The sequence below is a fragment of the Panthera pardus genome, unplaced genomic scaffold (genome assembly GCF_024362965.1).
Source record: "Panthera pardus isolate Hobbes unplaced genomic scaffold, ASM2436296v1 HiC_scaffold_6, whole genome shotgun sequence".
NCBI classification, from domain to species: Eukaryota; Metazoa; Chordata; class Mammalia; order Carnivora; family Felidae; genus Panthera; species Panthera pardus.
This window is the reverse complement of record NW_026526991.1, coordinates 109,015,363-109,033,511: the sequence shown is the minus strand read 5'-3', so window position 1 is coordinate 109,033,511 and position 18,149 is coordinate 109,015,363. Positions and strand designations below refer to the sequence as shown.

The 18,149-nt window shown below is 44.3% G+C and overlaps 1 protein-coding gene across 1 annotated transcript; it reads right to left on the bottom strand.

Annotated features, from left to right (window-relative positions):
* Window positions 1-13,843: 13,843 nt before the first annotated feature.
* FZD8 (frizzled class receptor 8) lies at window positions 13,844-17,551 on the bottom strand. Its single transcript, XM_053895053.1, has one exon. It carries the CDS (start codon window positions 16,652-16,654, stop codon window positions 14,573-14,575), a length of 2,082 nt encoding a protein of 693 aa, XP_053751028.1. The 5' UTR covers window positions 16,655-17,551; the 3' UTR covers window positions 13,844-14,572.
* Window positions 17,552-18,149: the final 598 nt, after the last annotated feature.

Here is an 18,149-nt window from a genome sequence, read left to right as displayed (position 1 = left end):
CTTACAACTCAACAACAACAAAAAATCATATAACCTGATTAAAAAATGGGCAAAGGACCTGAATAGACATTTCACCAAAGGTGATACACAAATAGCCAACAAGTATATAAAAAAAAGCTTGTTATCAGTAATCATCAGAGAAATGCAAACCACAATCACAATGAAATATCACCTCAGAGCCATTAAAGTGGCTACTACCTAAACCTGGAAGATAACAAGTAATGGGATTGCTGGGAAGATGGTGGAGTTGGAGGACCCTAAGATCACTTCATCTCATGGATACAACTGGATAACACTTACATCACTGTAAATAACCCAGAAAACAACCCAAAGGCTGACACAATAAACTCCACAACTAAATGTAAGGAAGAGGCCATACTGAAGAGGGTAGGAAGGGCCAAGACTTGGTGGGAAGCTAAACTTACCTGTGGGACTGTCCTTGGGAGGGAGGGACCTGAGAAGGGAGAGAAACAGACTACCACACTGGAGAGTCCACACAGGAGAGATGATTCTGTATAACATTTGGCTTTAAAAACCAGAGGGGCCAAATTTTGTGAGTTCTTTCAACCAGTGGGACTTAAAGCCTAGAATTTTAAAAATCAGTAGACTGGACTCTGAGAGAGCTGGGAGGGTGAGAGGAAGCTGAGTCCCTGACCTTAAAGAGATAGCATAACAAACAGCTCATAGAGATATATAGCGTGGAAGCAGCATTTTGAGAAATGCCTGGGGAATACAGGAGAAAGGGTTATTTATTAACCTTAGAGCATATCCTAGAGGGGCAGAGATAACTGGGAGACCCCTCCAGGAACAAAGGAGCTGTCAGGTGCCATTTTCCTCCCCAGCCTCCCAGCATAAATATTTGTCCATCCACCTGTAAGAACCAGTGCTCCACAGACTTTCACTACTTAATTTGTTTACACCAAGCTCTGCCCATCCAGGCTTCAGGGATCTGCTCTCAGCACCAGGCTTGCCTCATTCCGGGCTCTATGGTCCCCTTCCCCCAGAAGACTGGTGCAAACCTTGCCAACACCACATCTTCCCACCTGCCCACTTTGCAGGGCCTCAGTCCTGGGGCAGCAGCAGTGGATCTCCTGTTTTGATGGATCGCATGTAAACCTTGTTAAAACTGCGCACCATGCACCACGTACTTTGAGGATCTGCACCTGTACCCACCCTCCAATACACTCTTCTCAGAAGCCTATTCAAACTGGGGCCACAAGCCTGGCAGTGTGCTAGCAGCCCTGACAGGGGCCAGCACTGCTCCAAAGTGATTCTTGACCTTGGGAGAAGAAAGATAACTACATACACCAGTCAGAATGCAGCACCAGCAGTGGGTTGGGTGCAGACAGTTGGTTTGATTGCAGGCCCTCCCCTCTCCAGTGAAAGCTTCTCAGAGAACAACACAAAAAGTGCCCTGCAGTTTGGTGCTACTGAATCATTGGAAATGTCTGGTCTGACTCGACTCAAGCCTAAGGCAGCGAAGACTGGCCTACTAACACCGCAAAGACCAAACTCTGCCCACAACAGGCAAAGAAAGCCATTGCCAACAACTGGACTAACGGAAAAAGTGGCTCAGCCACAATAGCAGGACACATGCAACACACATAGAAGACACCACTGAAGGGCCAGGTTCTGGTAAACAGGGGATCCTACACTACAAGGCACTATAGGACCTCTTCTTCAGAAGGCCATAAGCAAGAGACATAGCTGACTTTTCTAATACATAGAAACAGACACAGAAAGTTAGAAATAATGAGGAGACAGAGAACTACATCCCAAATGAAAGAATAGAACAAAACTACACCAAGAGACCTAAGCAAAACAGAGATAAGTAAAATTTCTGATAGAGAATGTAAATAAATGATCATAAAGATACTCATCAAAGACTTGAGGAAGAGTGAAGGACATTAGTGAATCCTTAAGAAAGAGAAAAAAGAATCAATTAGGGGTGAATAATTCAATACATGAAATTAAAAATACACTAGAAAGAATAAATAGTAGACTAGAGTAAGAAGAACAAATAAGTGACCTGGAGGACAGAGTAATGGGAAGTAATCAAGCTGAGCAGGTGAAAAAAAAAAAAATTCTGCAAAATGAGAAAAAACTTAGGGAAATCAGTGGCTCCATCAAGCATAACAACATTTGAATTATGGGAATACCAGAAGGAGAAGAGAGAGAAAAGGGAGGAAAAATTTATTTGAAGAAATAATAACTTAAAACTTCCTAAATCTGGGGAAGGAAACAGAAATCCAGATCTACCTGGCACAGACAGCCCCCATAAAAATCAACCCAAGGAGGCCCACACCAAGATATATAGCAATTAAAATGGCAAAAAGTAGTGAAAAAGAGAGAATAGAAGGAGAGGTAAAGAGTTTCCTAGATGCACAAAAGTTAAAGGAATTCGTGAACATTAAAACAGCTCTACACGAAATATTAAAAGGGACCTTAGACTGGAAAGGAAAGGTCATAAATAAAAGTAAGAAAAGTAGGAAGCAAAAAGGTAGTAAAAATAAGTATATTTATAAAAATCAGTCAAGGGGCTCCTAAAATTAAAAAAAAAAAAAAGTAAAGTATGACACCATACATGTAAAACATGGAGGGGAGAGGAATAAAGAATGGGTTCAAACTTAGGCAGCTATCAACTTAATATAGACTGCTATATGCAGAAGATATAAACAAACCTAGTGGTAACCATATACAAAAACCAGTAATAGATATGCAAAAAATAGAAAGGAATCCAAGTATATCACTAAATAAAGACAACTTACCATGAGAGAAGAGAGCAAGGGAAGAAAAGAACAGAGAAGAACTTGAAATACAACCACAAAAGAAGTAACTAAATGATAATTTATACATATGTATCAATAATTACTTTGAATGTAAATTGACTAAACACTCCAACAAAAAGACATAGAGTGACAGAATGGATAAAAAAAATAAGACCCAGCTATATTCTGCCTACAAAACTCATTTCAGACTTAGAGACATATGCAGATTGAAAGTGATGGGATCGAGAAACATCCAACATGCAAATGGGTATCAAAAGAAAGCCAGATAGCAATACTTATTTTGGACAAAAAAATTTTTAAAACATAGACTGCAACAAGAGACAGAGAGGGGCACTACATAATCGTAAAAGGGCACACCAACAAGAAAATATAACAATTTTAAGTATTTATGCACCCAACATGGAAGCTGCCAAATACATAAAACAGTTAAAAATAAACATGAAGGAAATAATCAATAGTAATACAATAGTAGTAGCTTTAATACCCCACTTACATCAATAGACAGATCATCTGAACATAAAATCAATGAGGAAACAGTGGCTTTGAATGATGCATCGGACTAGATGGATATAACAGATATATTTAGAACATTTCATCCCAAAACAGCAGAATAAACATTCTTTTAAGGTGGACATAGAACATTCTCCAGAATAGATCATATACTGGGCCACAAAACAAGTCTCAACAAATTCAAAAAGATCAGAGACATACATGCATGTTTCTGACTACAGCTTTATGATCAACCACAAGAAAAAATTGGGAAAGAACACATATACATGGAGGTTAAGTAATGTGCTACTAAACAAATGAATGGGTAAACTAAGAAATCAAAGAAAACTCAAAAATTACATGGAGATAAGTGAAAATGAAAACACAATGGTCCAAAATCTTTGGGAGGCAGCAAAAGTGGTTCTAAGAGGGAAGTTTATAGCAATACAGGGCTACCTCAAGAAGCAAGAAAAATGTTAAATAAACAAGCTAATCTTGCACCTAAAGGAGCTAGAAAAACAAGAACAAACAAAACCTAAAACAAGCAGAAGGAAGGAAATAATAAAGATTAAAAGATAAATAAGTGATATACAAACTAAAAAAACAATAGAGCAGATCATGAAACTAGGAGCTGGTTCTTCAAAAAGATCAACAAAATTACACCTGTAGCCCATTAAAAAAAAAAAAAAGAAAAGAAAACATAAAGAAAAGAGAAAGGGACTCAAATAAACAAAATCAGAAATGAAAGAAAAGATATAACAACCAACACCACAGAAATACAAAGGATTATAAGAAATTATTATGAAAAATTATATGCCAAAAAATTGGGCAACCTAGAAGAAATGGGAAATTCCTAGAAAAATATAACTTACCAAAACTGAAACGGGAAGAAATAGAAAATTTGAACACACCAATTACCAGCAATGAAATTGAATCAGTAATCAAAAAACTTCCAACAAACAAAAGTCCAGGACCAGATGGCTTCATAGGTGAATTCTTTCAAACATTTAAAGAAGAGTTAATACCTATTCTCAAACTTTTCCAAAAAATAGAAGTGGAAGAAAAACTTCCAGCTTCATTCTATGAGGACAGCATTACCCTGACAGCAAAACCAGATAAAGACACAGCAAAAAAAGAGAACTACAGGCCAATATCTCTGATGAACATAAATGCAAAAAATCTTTAACAAAATATTAGCAAACCAAATCCAACAATACATTAAAAAATTCATTCACCATGATCAGGTATGATTTATTCATGGGTTGTCAGGGTGGTTCAATATTCACAAATCAATCAATGTGATACATCACATCAATAAAAGAAAGGATAAAAAATGTGATTATTTCAACAGATGCAGAAAAAGCATTTGACAAAGCACAATGTCCATTCATGATAAAAACCCTCAACACAGTAGGTTTAGAGGGAATGTACCTCAACAGAATACAGGCCTTCTATAAAAACCTCCAGTGAACATCATACTCAATGGTGAAAAACTGAGAGCTTTTCTCCTAAGGTCAGGAACAAGACAAGGATGTCCACTCTCAGCATTTTTATTCAACATAATATTGTACGTCCTAATCACAGCAATCTGAGAGGAGAAAGGAATAAAGGGCATCTAAATCAGTAAGGAAAAAGTAAAACTCTTACTATTTGCAGATGACATGATAGTACAAATAAGAAAACCCTAAAGACTTCACCAAAAAACTACTGGAACTGATAAATGAATTCTGTAGGGTCACAGAATACAAAGTCAATGTATAGAAATCCACTGTATTTCTATACACTAAATACAGAAAGAGAAGTTAAGAAAACAATCCCATTTACAATTGCACCAAAACAAATACCTAGGAATAAACTTAACTGAGGAGGTGAAAGACCTGTACTCTGAAAACTATAAAACACTGAGGAAAGAGACTGAAGACTACACAAACAAATGTAGACATTCCATGCTTATGGATTGGAAGAACAGATATTGTTAAAATGTCCCATACTACCTGAAGCAATCACAGATTTAATGCAATACCTATCAAAATACCAAGAGTATTTTTCACAGAACGAGAACAAACAATCCTAAAATTGAAACCAAAAAAGAGCTCAAATAACCAAAGCAATCTTGAAAAAGAAAAACAAAGCTGGAGGTATCACAATTTCAGACTTCAAATTATATTACAAACTGCAGTAATCAAAATAGTATGGAACTGGGACAAAAATAGACACACAGATAAATGGCACAGAATAGAAATCCCAGAAATACACCCACAGTTTTATGGTCAATTAATCGTTAACAAAGGAGACAAGAATACACAATGGGATAAAGTCAGTCTCTTCAATAAATGGTTGTGGGAAAGCTGGACAGCTACACGAAAAAGAATGAAACTGGACCACTTCCTTACACCAAACTAAAATGTGTTAAGATGTGAGACCTGAAATCATTAAAATCCTAGAAGAGATCATAGGCAGTAATTTTTCTGATATCAGCAGTAGCAGCATATTTCTAGATATGTGTCCTGAGGCAAGGGAAAAAAAAGCAAAAATAAACTCTTGGGGCTATATCATAATAAAAGGGTTCTGCACAGCAAAGAAAATAACCAATAAAACTAAAAAGCAACCTATGGAATGGGAGAAGATATTTGCAAAAGACATATCCAATAAAGGGTTAATATCCAAAATATATAAAGAACTTATACATTTCCCACCAAACCCTCAAATAATCTAATTTCAAAATGGGAAGAAGACATGAACAGACATTTTTTCCAAAGAAGACATACAGATGGCCAACAGACACATGAAAACCTGCTCAACGTCACTCATCATCAAAGAAATGCAAATCAAAACCACAATGAGATATTATCTCACACCTGTCAGAATGGCTAAAATAAAAAACACATGAAACAGCTAGTGTTAGGATGTGTTGTTCATTTTTGGTGGGAATGCAAACTGGTATAACCACCATGGAAGACGGCCTGGAGGTTCCTCAAAAAATTAAAAAATAGAATTGCCATATGATCTAGTAATCACACTACTCAGCATTTACCCAAAGAATATGAAAACACTAATCTAAGGGATATTGTATTCCTATGTTTATTGTAGCATTATTTACAATAGCCAAGCTATGGAAGCAGCCCAAGTGTCCATCAACAGATGAATGGATAAAGAAGATGTGATATAGTGAATGATGCTCCTGTATAGCTATATATATACAGGAGCATCATTCACTATAGCCAAGAGGTGGAAGCAACCTGAGTGTCCCATCAATGGATGGATAGACAGAGAGGATGTGATGTATACATCCACTGGATTATCAATCACCCTTAAAAAAGGAGGAAATACTGTCACATGCTACAACATGGATGAACTCTGAGGACGTTATGTTAAGTGAAATAAGTCACAAAAAGATAAATATTGTATGAGTCCAAGTTCTATGAGGTAGCTATAATAGTCAAATTCACAGAAACAGAAAGAATGATGGTTACCAGGGATTGAGGGGAGGGGGAATGGGCGTTGTTTAATCTGTAGAGTTTTAGGTTTGCAAGGTGAGAAAGTTCTGGCGATGTTTCACAACAACGTGAATATACTTAACATTACAAATATGTACACTTAAAAACTGGTTAAGATGGTAAAGTTTGTGCTATGCGTTTTTTTTTTAACCACAGTAAAACATAAACAAGACAAAATATACATAGAAGCATCACTACAATAAAAAACTGGCTCTTTAATAATGGTAGCTGACTTGTTACAGGCATTTTATCTGTATTAAGATTTAATTTTCCCAACAACCCTATGAAGTGGCACTATTCTTAATACCATTTTACAGATGAGGAGACTGAGGCAGAGAGAGGACAGGTAACTTGCCAAAGATCACACACAAGTGGAGCCAGGCAGTGGGTTCAGAGTCAGTGTTCTTAATGTCTCTGTTTTATTGCCTTTCTGCAGTTTACTGGAGTTCCTCTAGTTAATCATGTAAAAATAATGTTCTTTGTAAGATATTTTCCAGAATGATTAAATTGAATAATTAGCTTAGTTTTGGCTCTCATAGCTATATATCTCATATAGCTACTAGATACTCTTTAATAGTATTACACAAAGTTTGTATCCCTTTCATGACCTATTACCCTCTGCTCAGACTTCTTATAGAAATTCATGAGGCTTACCAGTTAAGATCTAAAATCATATTTGTTACATAGACTCAGGAAAACCTCAGAGTTTACTTGCAGTAATGAATCTTATTTTCTGGGTCTCTGGTTAAGGACTTGTTACATCTTGCAGGGATCCACAGAAAGTAGATTTCTGCACTGCATAAACATTATCCTAAAATTCCAAAACTTGAGCAAAGTTCCATCATTAGGTAAGATAGTATCAGGTTCCCTTTAAAGATGCATACACATACTGACACATATTTAGGATTTCAGCCAACCTGCCTCCTGGACTATAAAATGACAGACCACCTGTTTTTGGAAAGTCATGCTCTTGTTAGGTCACTACAGGATGAGCTTTCACTTCCAGCTGAGTTGGTTCCACTGAATAAACATTTACTGAAGAAAAAGAAAACATTTTAAATATCCTTCCTAACTAATATATCAACATCGTTGGTTCCTTTTAGGTCCACAGATTTGGTTTAATTTCTAGTTTAATAGAATTACCCCTATGTAAACAATTCTTTCTTACTTCTTTACAAGTGAAAGAAAGCAGGGTTTTCCAAAACTGCTCTGTGTGGTTACATCTTCAGTTCCAAACAACAAAGCATGAAGTTCTGCCTTTGGACCAGGTGAGGGCACTCCTGTCGTCTCCCAAATATTTACTTACTCAAGGTGACAAAAAGAAAAAAAGAAAAAAAAAAAACCCACTTCTATTTAAATCAGTCAAGTTGGATGACAATAGCTAGTTTGCTTTATCAATTTCTATTTTGTTTCATTTTAGGTCACAACACCATATTCACTTATGTTCTCTGGTTTTCAACCCTGGCCACATATGAGAATCACTTAGGATAGTTTTAGAAACTTTGACTCCCACATTCCATCCCCCCAAATTTTGATTGCATTGGTCTGGGGGTGGTGCCACAGAATGGGTATTTTTAAGAAACACCCGAAGTGCTTCAGATTTGTAGGCAGGAGTGAGAACCACTGCAGGGTGTTACTTCATTAGAAACAAGTTAAGGGACCTATGCTGGAGATTGTTTCTCTAATTTAGAAAACTCAGCAGATCAACCTCTGAGTGGGAAATTGGAAAATAGTGCATTTACGTAAGTGAGACAACTACATGCCACCTTGAAATATTCTTCATGACTCATCCTTTCTCGCATTAAGTTTTGGATCTGTTCTCATTAGGTGGTGGATCTTTGGGGAGTAGCTCACTCTTTAAATAAAAGTTTCAATACAGCTTAATTACATTTTTAGCTCACCTTACTGTTAAATAAGGTGATATAAATAGGTACTTTGTTTTTTGTGAATAGTAGTTCTCTGCCAAGGCTTGGAAACCCATTAAAACTTGGTTAAGCATCAGACCCTTGATTTCAGCTTAGGTCATGATCTCACAGTTCATGGGATTGAGCCTCCTGTTGGGCTCTGGGCTGACAACATGGAACCTGCTTGGGATTCTCTCTCTTTCTCTGTCTCTGTCCCTCCCCTGCTTGCATATGTACATGTGTGCATGCTCTCTCTCAAATAAATACACAAACTTAAAAACAACAACAATAACAAAAACCGTGGTTGTTTAGTTAAAATTTATCTTGACTTTGCTCTTGCCTGGCCAGTCTTCCTTTACTTCCATCCTTCTGTAGCCACCATTTGCCCTTTCAGATACTACCCATCCTCCTAGGTCATCTCCTAGGGCCTGTGGCTTAAGTCAGCTGAACTAATTTGCTTTTTGATTTGTTCTCTCACTCCTGAGATTTCCAGGATGCTCTCCTTGTAGTTCATAGGCCCCAAGCTCTTTTCCTGCTCCCTTCCTTTCCCTTCATTGCCCACTGGCTCTGTTGTTCACCTTCCATCCTCGACCCTGAGTTGGGCTCTTCCTGAAGGCCCCTGAAGCTTCTGCTGACCAGGGCAGGCATTTCCCACATTTGGCTCCTCTCCCCACTATGAGCTCTCCAGGTCACTGCTTCTCCTCACTAAGCTAGCAGGCAGATTCTGTGCCCTTGGGCCTTTCGTATTAACTAAGAAAATGTTCACTATGCCAATTATTGCATTACTGTGATCATAGGCAGCAAAGATTAGGTGAGTTGGCCTAAGTCAATCAGGGACCTAAGAGGCAAACCTTTCCAAAGCTATCTGGCAGACTCTCAGTCTGTGTGTATGTTCTTGTGTGTAGGTCAGCACCAAACTGTGGAGAAACCTGTACTGTGCTCTGATTGTGTAACTAGTAAACATAGCTCTGGTAAGATCATGATGTTCAGGCATGGATGCACATAGTGATGATCTCAGGGATTTACAGAGACAGCAGAGCAGCTGGGAAAGAACTATAGAAATAGGAATGGCAAGTAGGATTAGTGGCTTCTAGGCCTAGGTCTGCTCTTGATTGTATGAACTTTGGCATGTCTGGACCTCTTTGGGCTTCTGGGTTTGGGGATCTGGTTACAATACAGCTTCTAATTCAGCAAGCAAGACTTGAGATTCTACATATCCATCATGCTCCTAGATCTTGCCCCTGCTAATTGTCCATGGAGTAGCAAAGTTCTCCATGACCCTGGGATCTCTGTCTTTAAAAATTCCATGATCTTGGTAGGTGACCTCTAACATCTTTAGTTGTATCCCCTTGACCAGTGCTTCCTCCTTCCCTCCTGTCCCCATCAGCCGTTCTGATTCTCATAACAGGAAGTCTTCAGATGTAGGCTTTGTAAGGCTGCCTCTTCCCTATATGCAGCCCCTGCCCCCTTAAAGGCCTGGTCTTCCCACACTGTTGTGTATGGGAATCTTCCTCCCTCAGGGCTCAGACATTCCAGAGCAGATGCTTCTCCCTTCCTCCCTTTGGCTGACCTTGTTTCCCAGCACAGTTTCTATTCTTTGGTGTGTTCCCACAAACACCTGGCTGGGTAACCGGGACAGCCTGCATCCCACCCAACCCAATAGCATTCATGTACAGCACTGAAGAGTGTCCACTGGATTCAGCAGATCAACCTCTAAGTGGGAAACTGGAAAACAGTACATTAAGCGAGCCAACTACATGCCACCTCAAAATATTCTTCCTGATTCATCCTTTCTCCCATTAAATTTTGGATCCATCCTCATTAGGTGGTGGATCTTTGGGGAGTAGCCCACTCTTTAAATAAAAGTTAATCAGAAGATAATTTCAGAAAGAACTTAATTACATTTTTAGTATAAAGTTTATATTGAGTATTTAATTCAATAAGATATTGTGGGGCCTTAAACTGAAGAATTCAAAATTATGAATACAAAATGCTTGCAGGCCCTCTGTGTGGGCACTGTGCATGGGACAGGGCCAGCATTGTGGAGGCTCAGTATTTTTGAATGAAGGAATTGAATGAAGGAACCTCCCAGTTCTGGAACTTTGGGTACCACAAGGTGGCGGTATGGTATCACACGTGGAAAGCAGATGGTTACACGTGATTTGTTTTGGAGAGACTTTACAGAATGTTTGCACCTATACTTTCAATTGCGTCCTGTACTCTGCAACTGCTTGAGTCTCTGTGTAATTTTTCTTTTGGCAAGACATTCTGATTTTCTTCCCCGAAACTTTCAAGGATTATAGGAACCAGCAATGCCATCAGTGCAAGTTAGGAAACTGTAATAATGACAGTTTGCTCTTTAAACGTTCTTATACACTCCCCCCCTCCACTCTGTCCCCTTTTATAGTACTTTCAAATTGCATTTATTATAAAGCAAAGTGGTTCACATGGCTTTCCCCACAAGTAATTATAATGAGCTTTGGCTTTACTAATGGATTTAACCATATTAGATTTTATTTACACTATCTTCTAGCCACACATTCACCATATCCCCTCCCTGCTCCCTCACCTCCCATGTTTGACAAAATTAAAAAACAAAAAACAAAAAACACTTGTTCCATATAGTTAATGTAGCACAAAGAGGGTGTTCTGGCAAGGAACCTATTCATTTGTCTAACTAAGGCAAATGGCCAAAATGAGACTCTTCCTCCATTTTCCCACCCCCCCAAATAAATTTTGAGTCTTTTATTCTATTAACAGATACCATTTGGATATTAGCAACTTTGCAACTCAAGTTTTAGTTTTCAAGGCAAAGAACCAGCACTTGTGTTTCAGTATGTTTCTAAAATCAGTCTTTAGTGATTACAGGTGCAGGTCTTACTAAAACCTTCTAAGAGTTGTCCTCAGAATGTCAGGAGGGTTTTTTTGCTTGTTTAATAAACTTGTTTATATTGTGCACATTTATAGTCATTTTGCAAAAGCTATCAAGTATGGCATTTTACAAAGATATGTTGAAAAATTAATAAAGGAAAAAGCTTCAAAGTTGGACATTTCCCACTGTCACATAGTTGGAAATGTGTCAATAATGAGAATGCTGCTATGTTAGAACACCAATATGCTAAGTAGTGACTTTTAGCTCTCTCCCCACCCCATATATGTGGTAAAGACTATGGGAAGTGCCCTCAAAATTACACTTTATTACTGAAACTGTAAAGTTTATGGCTGGCTTATATACTCTATATGAGTGTCACCACATGGGTTCGATGCAGGCCACTTATTGGTACTTAAGTTACAAAACAGTAATTCTTTAATAAATAAAACTGCTGGGAGGTGAAGATTTTACAGTGCCTCTGACTTTAAGAAATACAATCAGCATGATAGCTAAAGTAGGTGTTCTTTTATGGCATATATAATTTAAAAATCCAATTACCACCAAGAATTACTCTGGAAAGGATTTGCAAAATGTTTCTACTAAGAAACTCTTCTTAAAAGCCTCTCACACGAGAAAGATCAGCCAAGGAAGTAGTTTCCATCCTATTAATTAAAAAAAATTTTTTTTAATCACGAAATATTCCTATTGAGAAAAGTAAAGAGAACAAACATTTTAGCAGGATGCAGAGAACATGTCGCCTCCCGCCCTGCAATGTTTGATGCCCCCCATCATTAGCAGGGGTAGCTGCCCATTTCTTATCTTGATTGACAGGTTAATAAGGGACCTGGGGCTATCTTTTCAGTATGAACACACAACCTTACCAATTACTTTTAAATTATTGCTAATCTGTCAGAAAATAACAAGCATGAGGAATAAAAATATCTGGAAAAGTGAAATGTCTGAAGAAGCATTTACTTCCGGTGCTTTTAAAAGGTTCAGTTCAGAAAACTTGCCAGAATTTACTCAATAGAATTTAGGCACTGAGGTTTTTTTTTCCTTTTTTTTTTTTTTTAAGAAAAACTTGTAGTTTATAATAGTTCATTGGTTCAATTAGGGGCGAAAAAGAAGGGAGTTTTGTAATGCAATTGTCCAGCAAAGGAAAACGCTTTAAATTGGGGGATTATGTGCACAGACCACCTGTAGGGCATTCAGAGCCCTTTTCTATAATGCTTCAACCCATGCCTAGCTGCCTGCAGGCTGGCTAACAATGCCGGGAAAAGCTGTTTAAAAGGCTGAGCGCACTTGTGCCTCTGGTCTTCACTAACTGTTACAAGTCTTCCTCTCCCTCGCTCTCTCTCCTTTTTAAAGTAAAAGTCCCACATCCCTTTAATGGAAGAACTTTAAGGCTCCGCGGTGGCCAATTGGTCTGCACCAAGAGGAGCCGGGCAGCAGGGAAAGAAACTTCAGACTATACAGCACATTTGGAGAGGAGAAAAGATCAAAGTTTTTCAAACTCAAAAGACCAAGTTCCCTACAGATTAACCCTATTCATTTAGCTCCTCTTAAAGGAATGATGTGCTGGGCCACTGGGCAGACAGGTAAAAAGTTCAACAATTGCCAAAGCATTCTTCTGCTAATTCAACAGCCTTCTGCTCAAATAAATTAGCTTAGTCTTGACAGAGGAACAATAGCTTTTTCTCTAGAAAAAGAAGCACATTTGATATACACAAGCCTGGAAGGTTATTAAGATGTTAACCCGTTAGTTTAATCCATTAAAGAACGCCTGCTCCGCTACCAGATAGTCAAGTGACTTACACTGTAAAGTGCGATCGATGGTTTAAAACATTAACGTCTGCACTTCAGCAGTGTGTTCGGTCCCTGAAAACCCAGGTGCTTTCAAAATCAGGCACGCCAAGAAATAAATGCGGGGTTTTGAAGCCTTTAGTCATATTATACAAGATAAATAACAAGGCCTGAGTGCAATTATTGCCTTGCAAAAGTTCCACTTACATACACTAAGGTGAGTGTTGTTATCCATGGATCAGAAAAGAGCTCTCATGAAAAACACCATCTTTGGGGAAGGTGCAAAAACTCAATTTTGATTTCAGTTCAACAGTGATATTTACTTTGCTAACAACTTAAGAACTAGAGTTTAACAGGTCATTTTCTCCATGCCTAAGGTCAGAGTACAAAATGAGAAACCAGAAAATGTCCATTTTTTCCAGCGTGTCCTTAGCAAGCACTTTAAAGGTAACAGCTTAGAAGAGGCAGGGGGAGAGGGCGATGTTTAAATCATTTATCAAAAGTCATTTTATTGACAAAATAGAATACTTATATTTGTTCTTACAGGGGTGGCCTCTAAACTTTTTACAAAAAAAAATGTACAGACTGTATATCTTTGAATATGTACATATTTTACACATTTTTACAATTTAACAAATAATTATATAAATACATCCTCTAATGTAAGAAACCCGTATTGATTTGGGGTGTATAATTAAGACATTTCTTGTTTGTTTATTTAAGGCATTTGCCTGGTCATTAAGAATACCCAAACCGTGCAATTCCATTAGGTCGCGGTCATCCCTCCTCTAGGATATGTTAGGAGTAAGAATTTACGTAGGAGAGTAGAGGGAGAAAAACAGGTCCCTCAGGTGAAATCTGTAGATCTGGCTTCAAGCTCAGCAAATGGCAACCAGCGAGGGCTACAAACCTTGCGTTTTGAAACGCAGCAGCAGAGTCCACCCTCCGCTGCCAACAGAGATTAACGCCTGGCGAGAGGAGCTCCACGCATATCAATGGAGGAAAGGGGGCTGGGTCTGGGAGCCTTCAATGCCAGGTACTTTGTTCTAAGCGAGTCATTTAAGTCCCAGCTAATGGATACCATTAAGAGTTCATTATCATGCTAATAGCAATCAACACGGTGAAGGGGTGGGAACCTCAGCCCGTCGACTGTCCCTTCGCTGCACTAGGTTTCCTCGCCCCCCTCCCCATTCCTTCCGGGTGCCCCCTCCCCTCCGCTCAGACCTGGGACAATGGCATTTGCTTTGGATAAGACACGGAGCTGGCCGTGCCAGATCGCCACGTCAGGCCGGTGCTGACGTCGCTGTAGAGGGATCCCGCCCCACCGCCCGGGACCCCGCCCCCACCGGACCCCACGCCCCCACCACCTCCCGGCACCCCACCCCCCCCTGCGGCCCCAGCGCCTGCGCCCCCCGAAGCACCCTTGCTGGCCCAGCAGCAGCGGGTGCACAGGGCGCGCCACGATTCGAGAGTCTTGCCGGACCAGACCCACACGCCCGAGGTGATGCCCACCACGAGGCACATGAAGTACTTGAGCATGAAGACGGCGTAGTCGGGCCGGCGCGCTTGGTCTGGCTGCAGGTCCCGCAGACACGGGCAGTTGTGCGTGGCCTCCCAGCGCGGGCGGTTGTGCTGCTCATAGAAGAGGCAGGCGACCACGACGGCGGCGGGCACGGTGTAGAGTACGGTGAAGAGACCCAGGCGGATCATGAGCTTCTCCAGTTTGTGCGTCTTGGTGGGGCCGCCCTGCTGCTTGATGACTGAGCGGATGCGGAAGAGCGACACGAAGCCGGCCAGCAGGAACATGGTGCCGATGAAGAGGTAGATGACGAGCGGCGCTAGCACGAAGCCGCGCAGGTTGTCGAGGCTCTGGTTGCCCACGTAGCAGATGCCGGCCACCGGGTCGCCGTCCACGGAGCTGAGCGCCAGGACGGCGATAGACTTGACGCTGGGCACGAGCCACGCGGCCAGGTGGAAGTACTGCGAGTAGCCAGCGATGGCCTCATTGCCCCATTTCATGCCCGCCGCCAGGAACCACGTGAGCGACAGGATCACCCACCAGATGGAGCTGGCCATGCCGAAGAAGTACACGAGCAAGAAGACCACGGTGCACAGCGCCGGGCCCGTGGTCTCGTAGCGCACGTGCTGCTCCACAGCGCCCAGTTCTTCGTACTCGCCGCGCCCGCCAGGGCCACCCGCGCCCGCGCCCGCCGCGCCCGCGCCCGCTGCCGCCGCCGCGCCGCCCGCGCCTCCCGTACCGCCCGCTCCGGGCGCGCCGCCGCTGCACGCCACCTTCTCGTGGCCCGCCACCAGGCGTACCAGGTAGCCGACGGACACGAAGAGGTAGCAGGCCGACAGGAAGATAATGGGCCGCTCAGGATACTTGAAGCGTTCCATGTCGATGAGGAAGGTGGAGACGGTGGCGAAGGTGGACACGAAGCACAGCACAGACCACAGGCCGATCCAGAAGACGGTGAAGGCGCGTTCGTCCTGGCTGAAGAAGGGGTTGTGGCAGGGCAGCGCGCAGTTGGCAATCTGGCCGGTCTTGACGCGGTTGTAGAGGGGGTGCCGCTCGCTGGACACGCTCACCATGGGCGCGCGGCACTGGCAGCCCGGCTCGCAGGGAGCGGAGCCGCCGCCAGGGGGCCGCGCCTTCCCGCCGCCGCCGCCGCCGCCGCGCGTGGGGGGCGCCGCTGCGTCCACGCCGCCACCGCCCCTGCCGCGGGACGGGGGCCTGGCCCCGGGCGGGCGGCCGTGGCCACTGCCGGAGGGCGGCTGCTCACCCGGGGGCGGCGGCGGCAGGCGGCGCGGCGGATTGGGTGCGGCTGTGGTGAGGTCGGTGCGGTTGTAGTCCATGCACAGCGTGTCGGGGTTGCCCTGCTCCGGCAGCCGGTCGCAGCGCATGCGATCGGGCCAGGCGAAGCCGTACTGGCGCATGAGGGGTGCGCAGCCGGCCTTGGCGCGCTCGCAGACCGAGCGGCAAGGAGGCAGGGGCTTCTTGTAGTCCTCCAGGCAGATGGGCGTGTACATGCTGCACAGGAAGAACTTGAGGTCGGGCGAGCACTGGATCTCTACTAGCGGCCAGAACTGGTGCACCTCAAGGCCCGCCTCGTCCTGCGTGTCGTGGTTGAACTGGTTGGGCATGTACGTGTAGTTGTAGCCGATGCCCTTGCACAGCGGCACGGTGATCTCTTGGCAAGCCAGCTCCTTAGCCGAGGCAGCCGCCGCACCGCTCGAGCGCTGCAACAGCGCCAAGGCGGCCAGCAAAGAGGTCACTTCCAACAGGTAACCCCACTCCATGCTGCGCGCCTCGGCCCCGCGCCCTCGCCCTCCAGGCGGAGCGCGGAGGGGCGCCGGGGGATTCGGCGAGGGAGCCGGAGAAGGGGAGAGCGGGTGCCCTGCTGGTCTCCTTGCTGCCTCTCCCGGAAGGCGGGCGGAGTGAGGGGGTGGGGGGTGTCTTGCAGTTAACCTAGTCCCTTCTCGGGACGCGTCCGCACCGCGGGGCCCGAAGCCTGGGCAGCGGCAGTGAGGGTGGCCGCAGGCGTGCACCACAGTCCCCGAGAGTCTGCCCTGATGACTCCGGGTCGGTCGAACTCAGCCCTCTCGCAGCACAGTGGCTAGCCCCCCGCTCATCGTCCCTCTCTCGCTCGCTTTCTCTCCGGCGCGCCCGGCCACTTCTCCACGCGGCGCCGGGGACGGTGCGGTGACTTTGCTGGGCACAGAGGGCGGCGGCACAGCAAGTTTCCTTTCGGGCCTCGGTGCGCAGTCAAGATGGCTGGGCCAGGCCGCTCGCCGCTCAGGGTCAGCCCCTGCAGCCCCCTTTCTGTCCCCAGGGACTCATGCTTGCCCCCAACGCTGCGCTGCTCTGCCGCCGGAGTTCGGGACCCGCCTCCGCAGAGGCCGCCGCCCTCTCTCCCAGGCGTCGGTCCGTCGGTCCGCCGCCGGGACTGACAGACTCCACCTCCGGTAAAAGTCCGCTCCGCGCTTCGGCCAGGAATCCGGCGAGGTGTAGGCAGTCCCCTTCTTGCTAGACACACGGAACCAAATCCAGACCAGAAGGCGGAATAGACACCTGAGCGGCGCGGCCCGCGCCCAGCCACCACTGCCTCCGCCGCCGCCTCCTGTTCCTCCACCTCCTCCTCCTCTTCCTCCTCCTCCTCCTCGGCGGGAGCAGCGCCCTTCACCCAACTTCCCGGCTCCGGCCCAGCTCACACCGCCCGGCCGGCTCATGAATATTTATACAGCGCGGACTCGGTCTCCGCCCTCAGCCGGGCGCGCCAATCGCCAGGAGAGGGGGCGGAGTCTACGCGCTCCCAAGTCTCGGCCTTCCTTAAGGCGGCCCGGAGTGTCCCCGCGGCCATGCGAGCCCTCTGCGGATGGAGAGTTTTGGTAACCTTGGGTTTGACCGCAGAGACCGAGGTTTTGCCACGATTGTCTCCACAGCGCTCAGTGCGTTTGAGTTCTTGGTTCCTTTTCCCCGAGTCTGCACTTGGGGACTGGGATGGGGGTTTTCTGCCTGCGCGTGCGTTTTTAGGCTCCTTTCAAACAAGTCACGTCCCTGCCTACTGCTGCTGCCTGATGTGGGTGACCCCGCGCCCCTCTGTGAGCCGGGTCGGTGGGGAACCCACCCCCACTGGAGTGCACGGGACCTTGACTGGGGCCGGGCTGTGCGGGAGAACCGGGAAGGTGTGCTCCTCTTGGGGTTTTTAGAATGATGATGTTTGAGGCTTGGAAGGGTGAGAGGAGTGGGAGACTGCAGTTCATTCTGGATAGTGGGGCTGGACCGAGGGCGCCC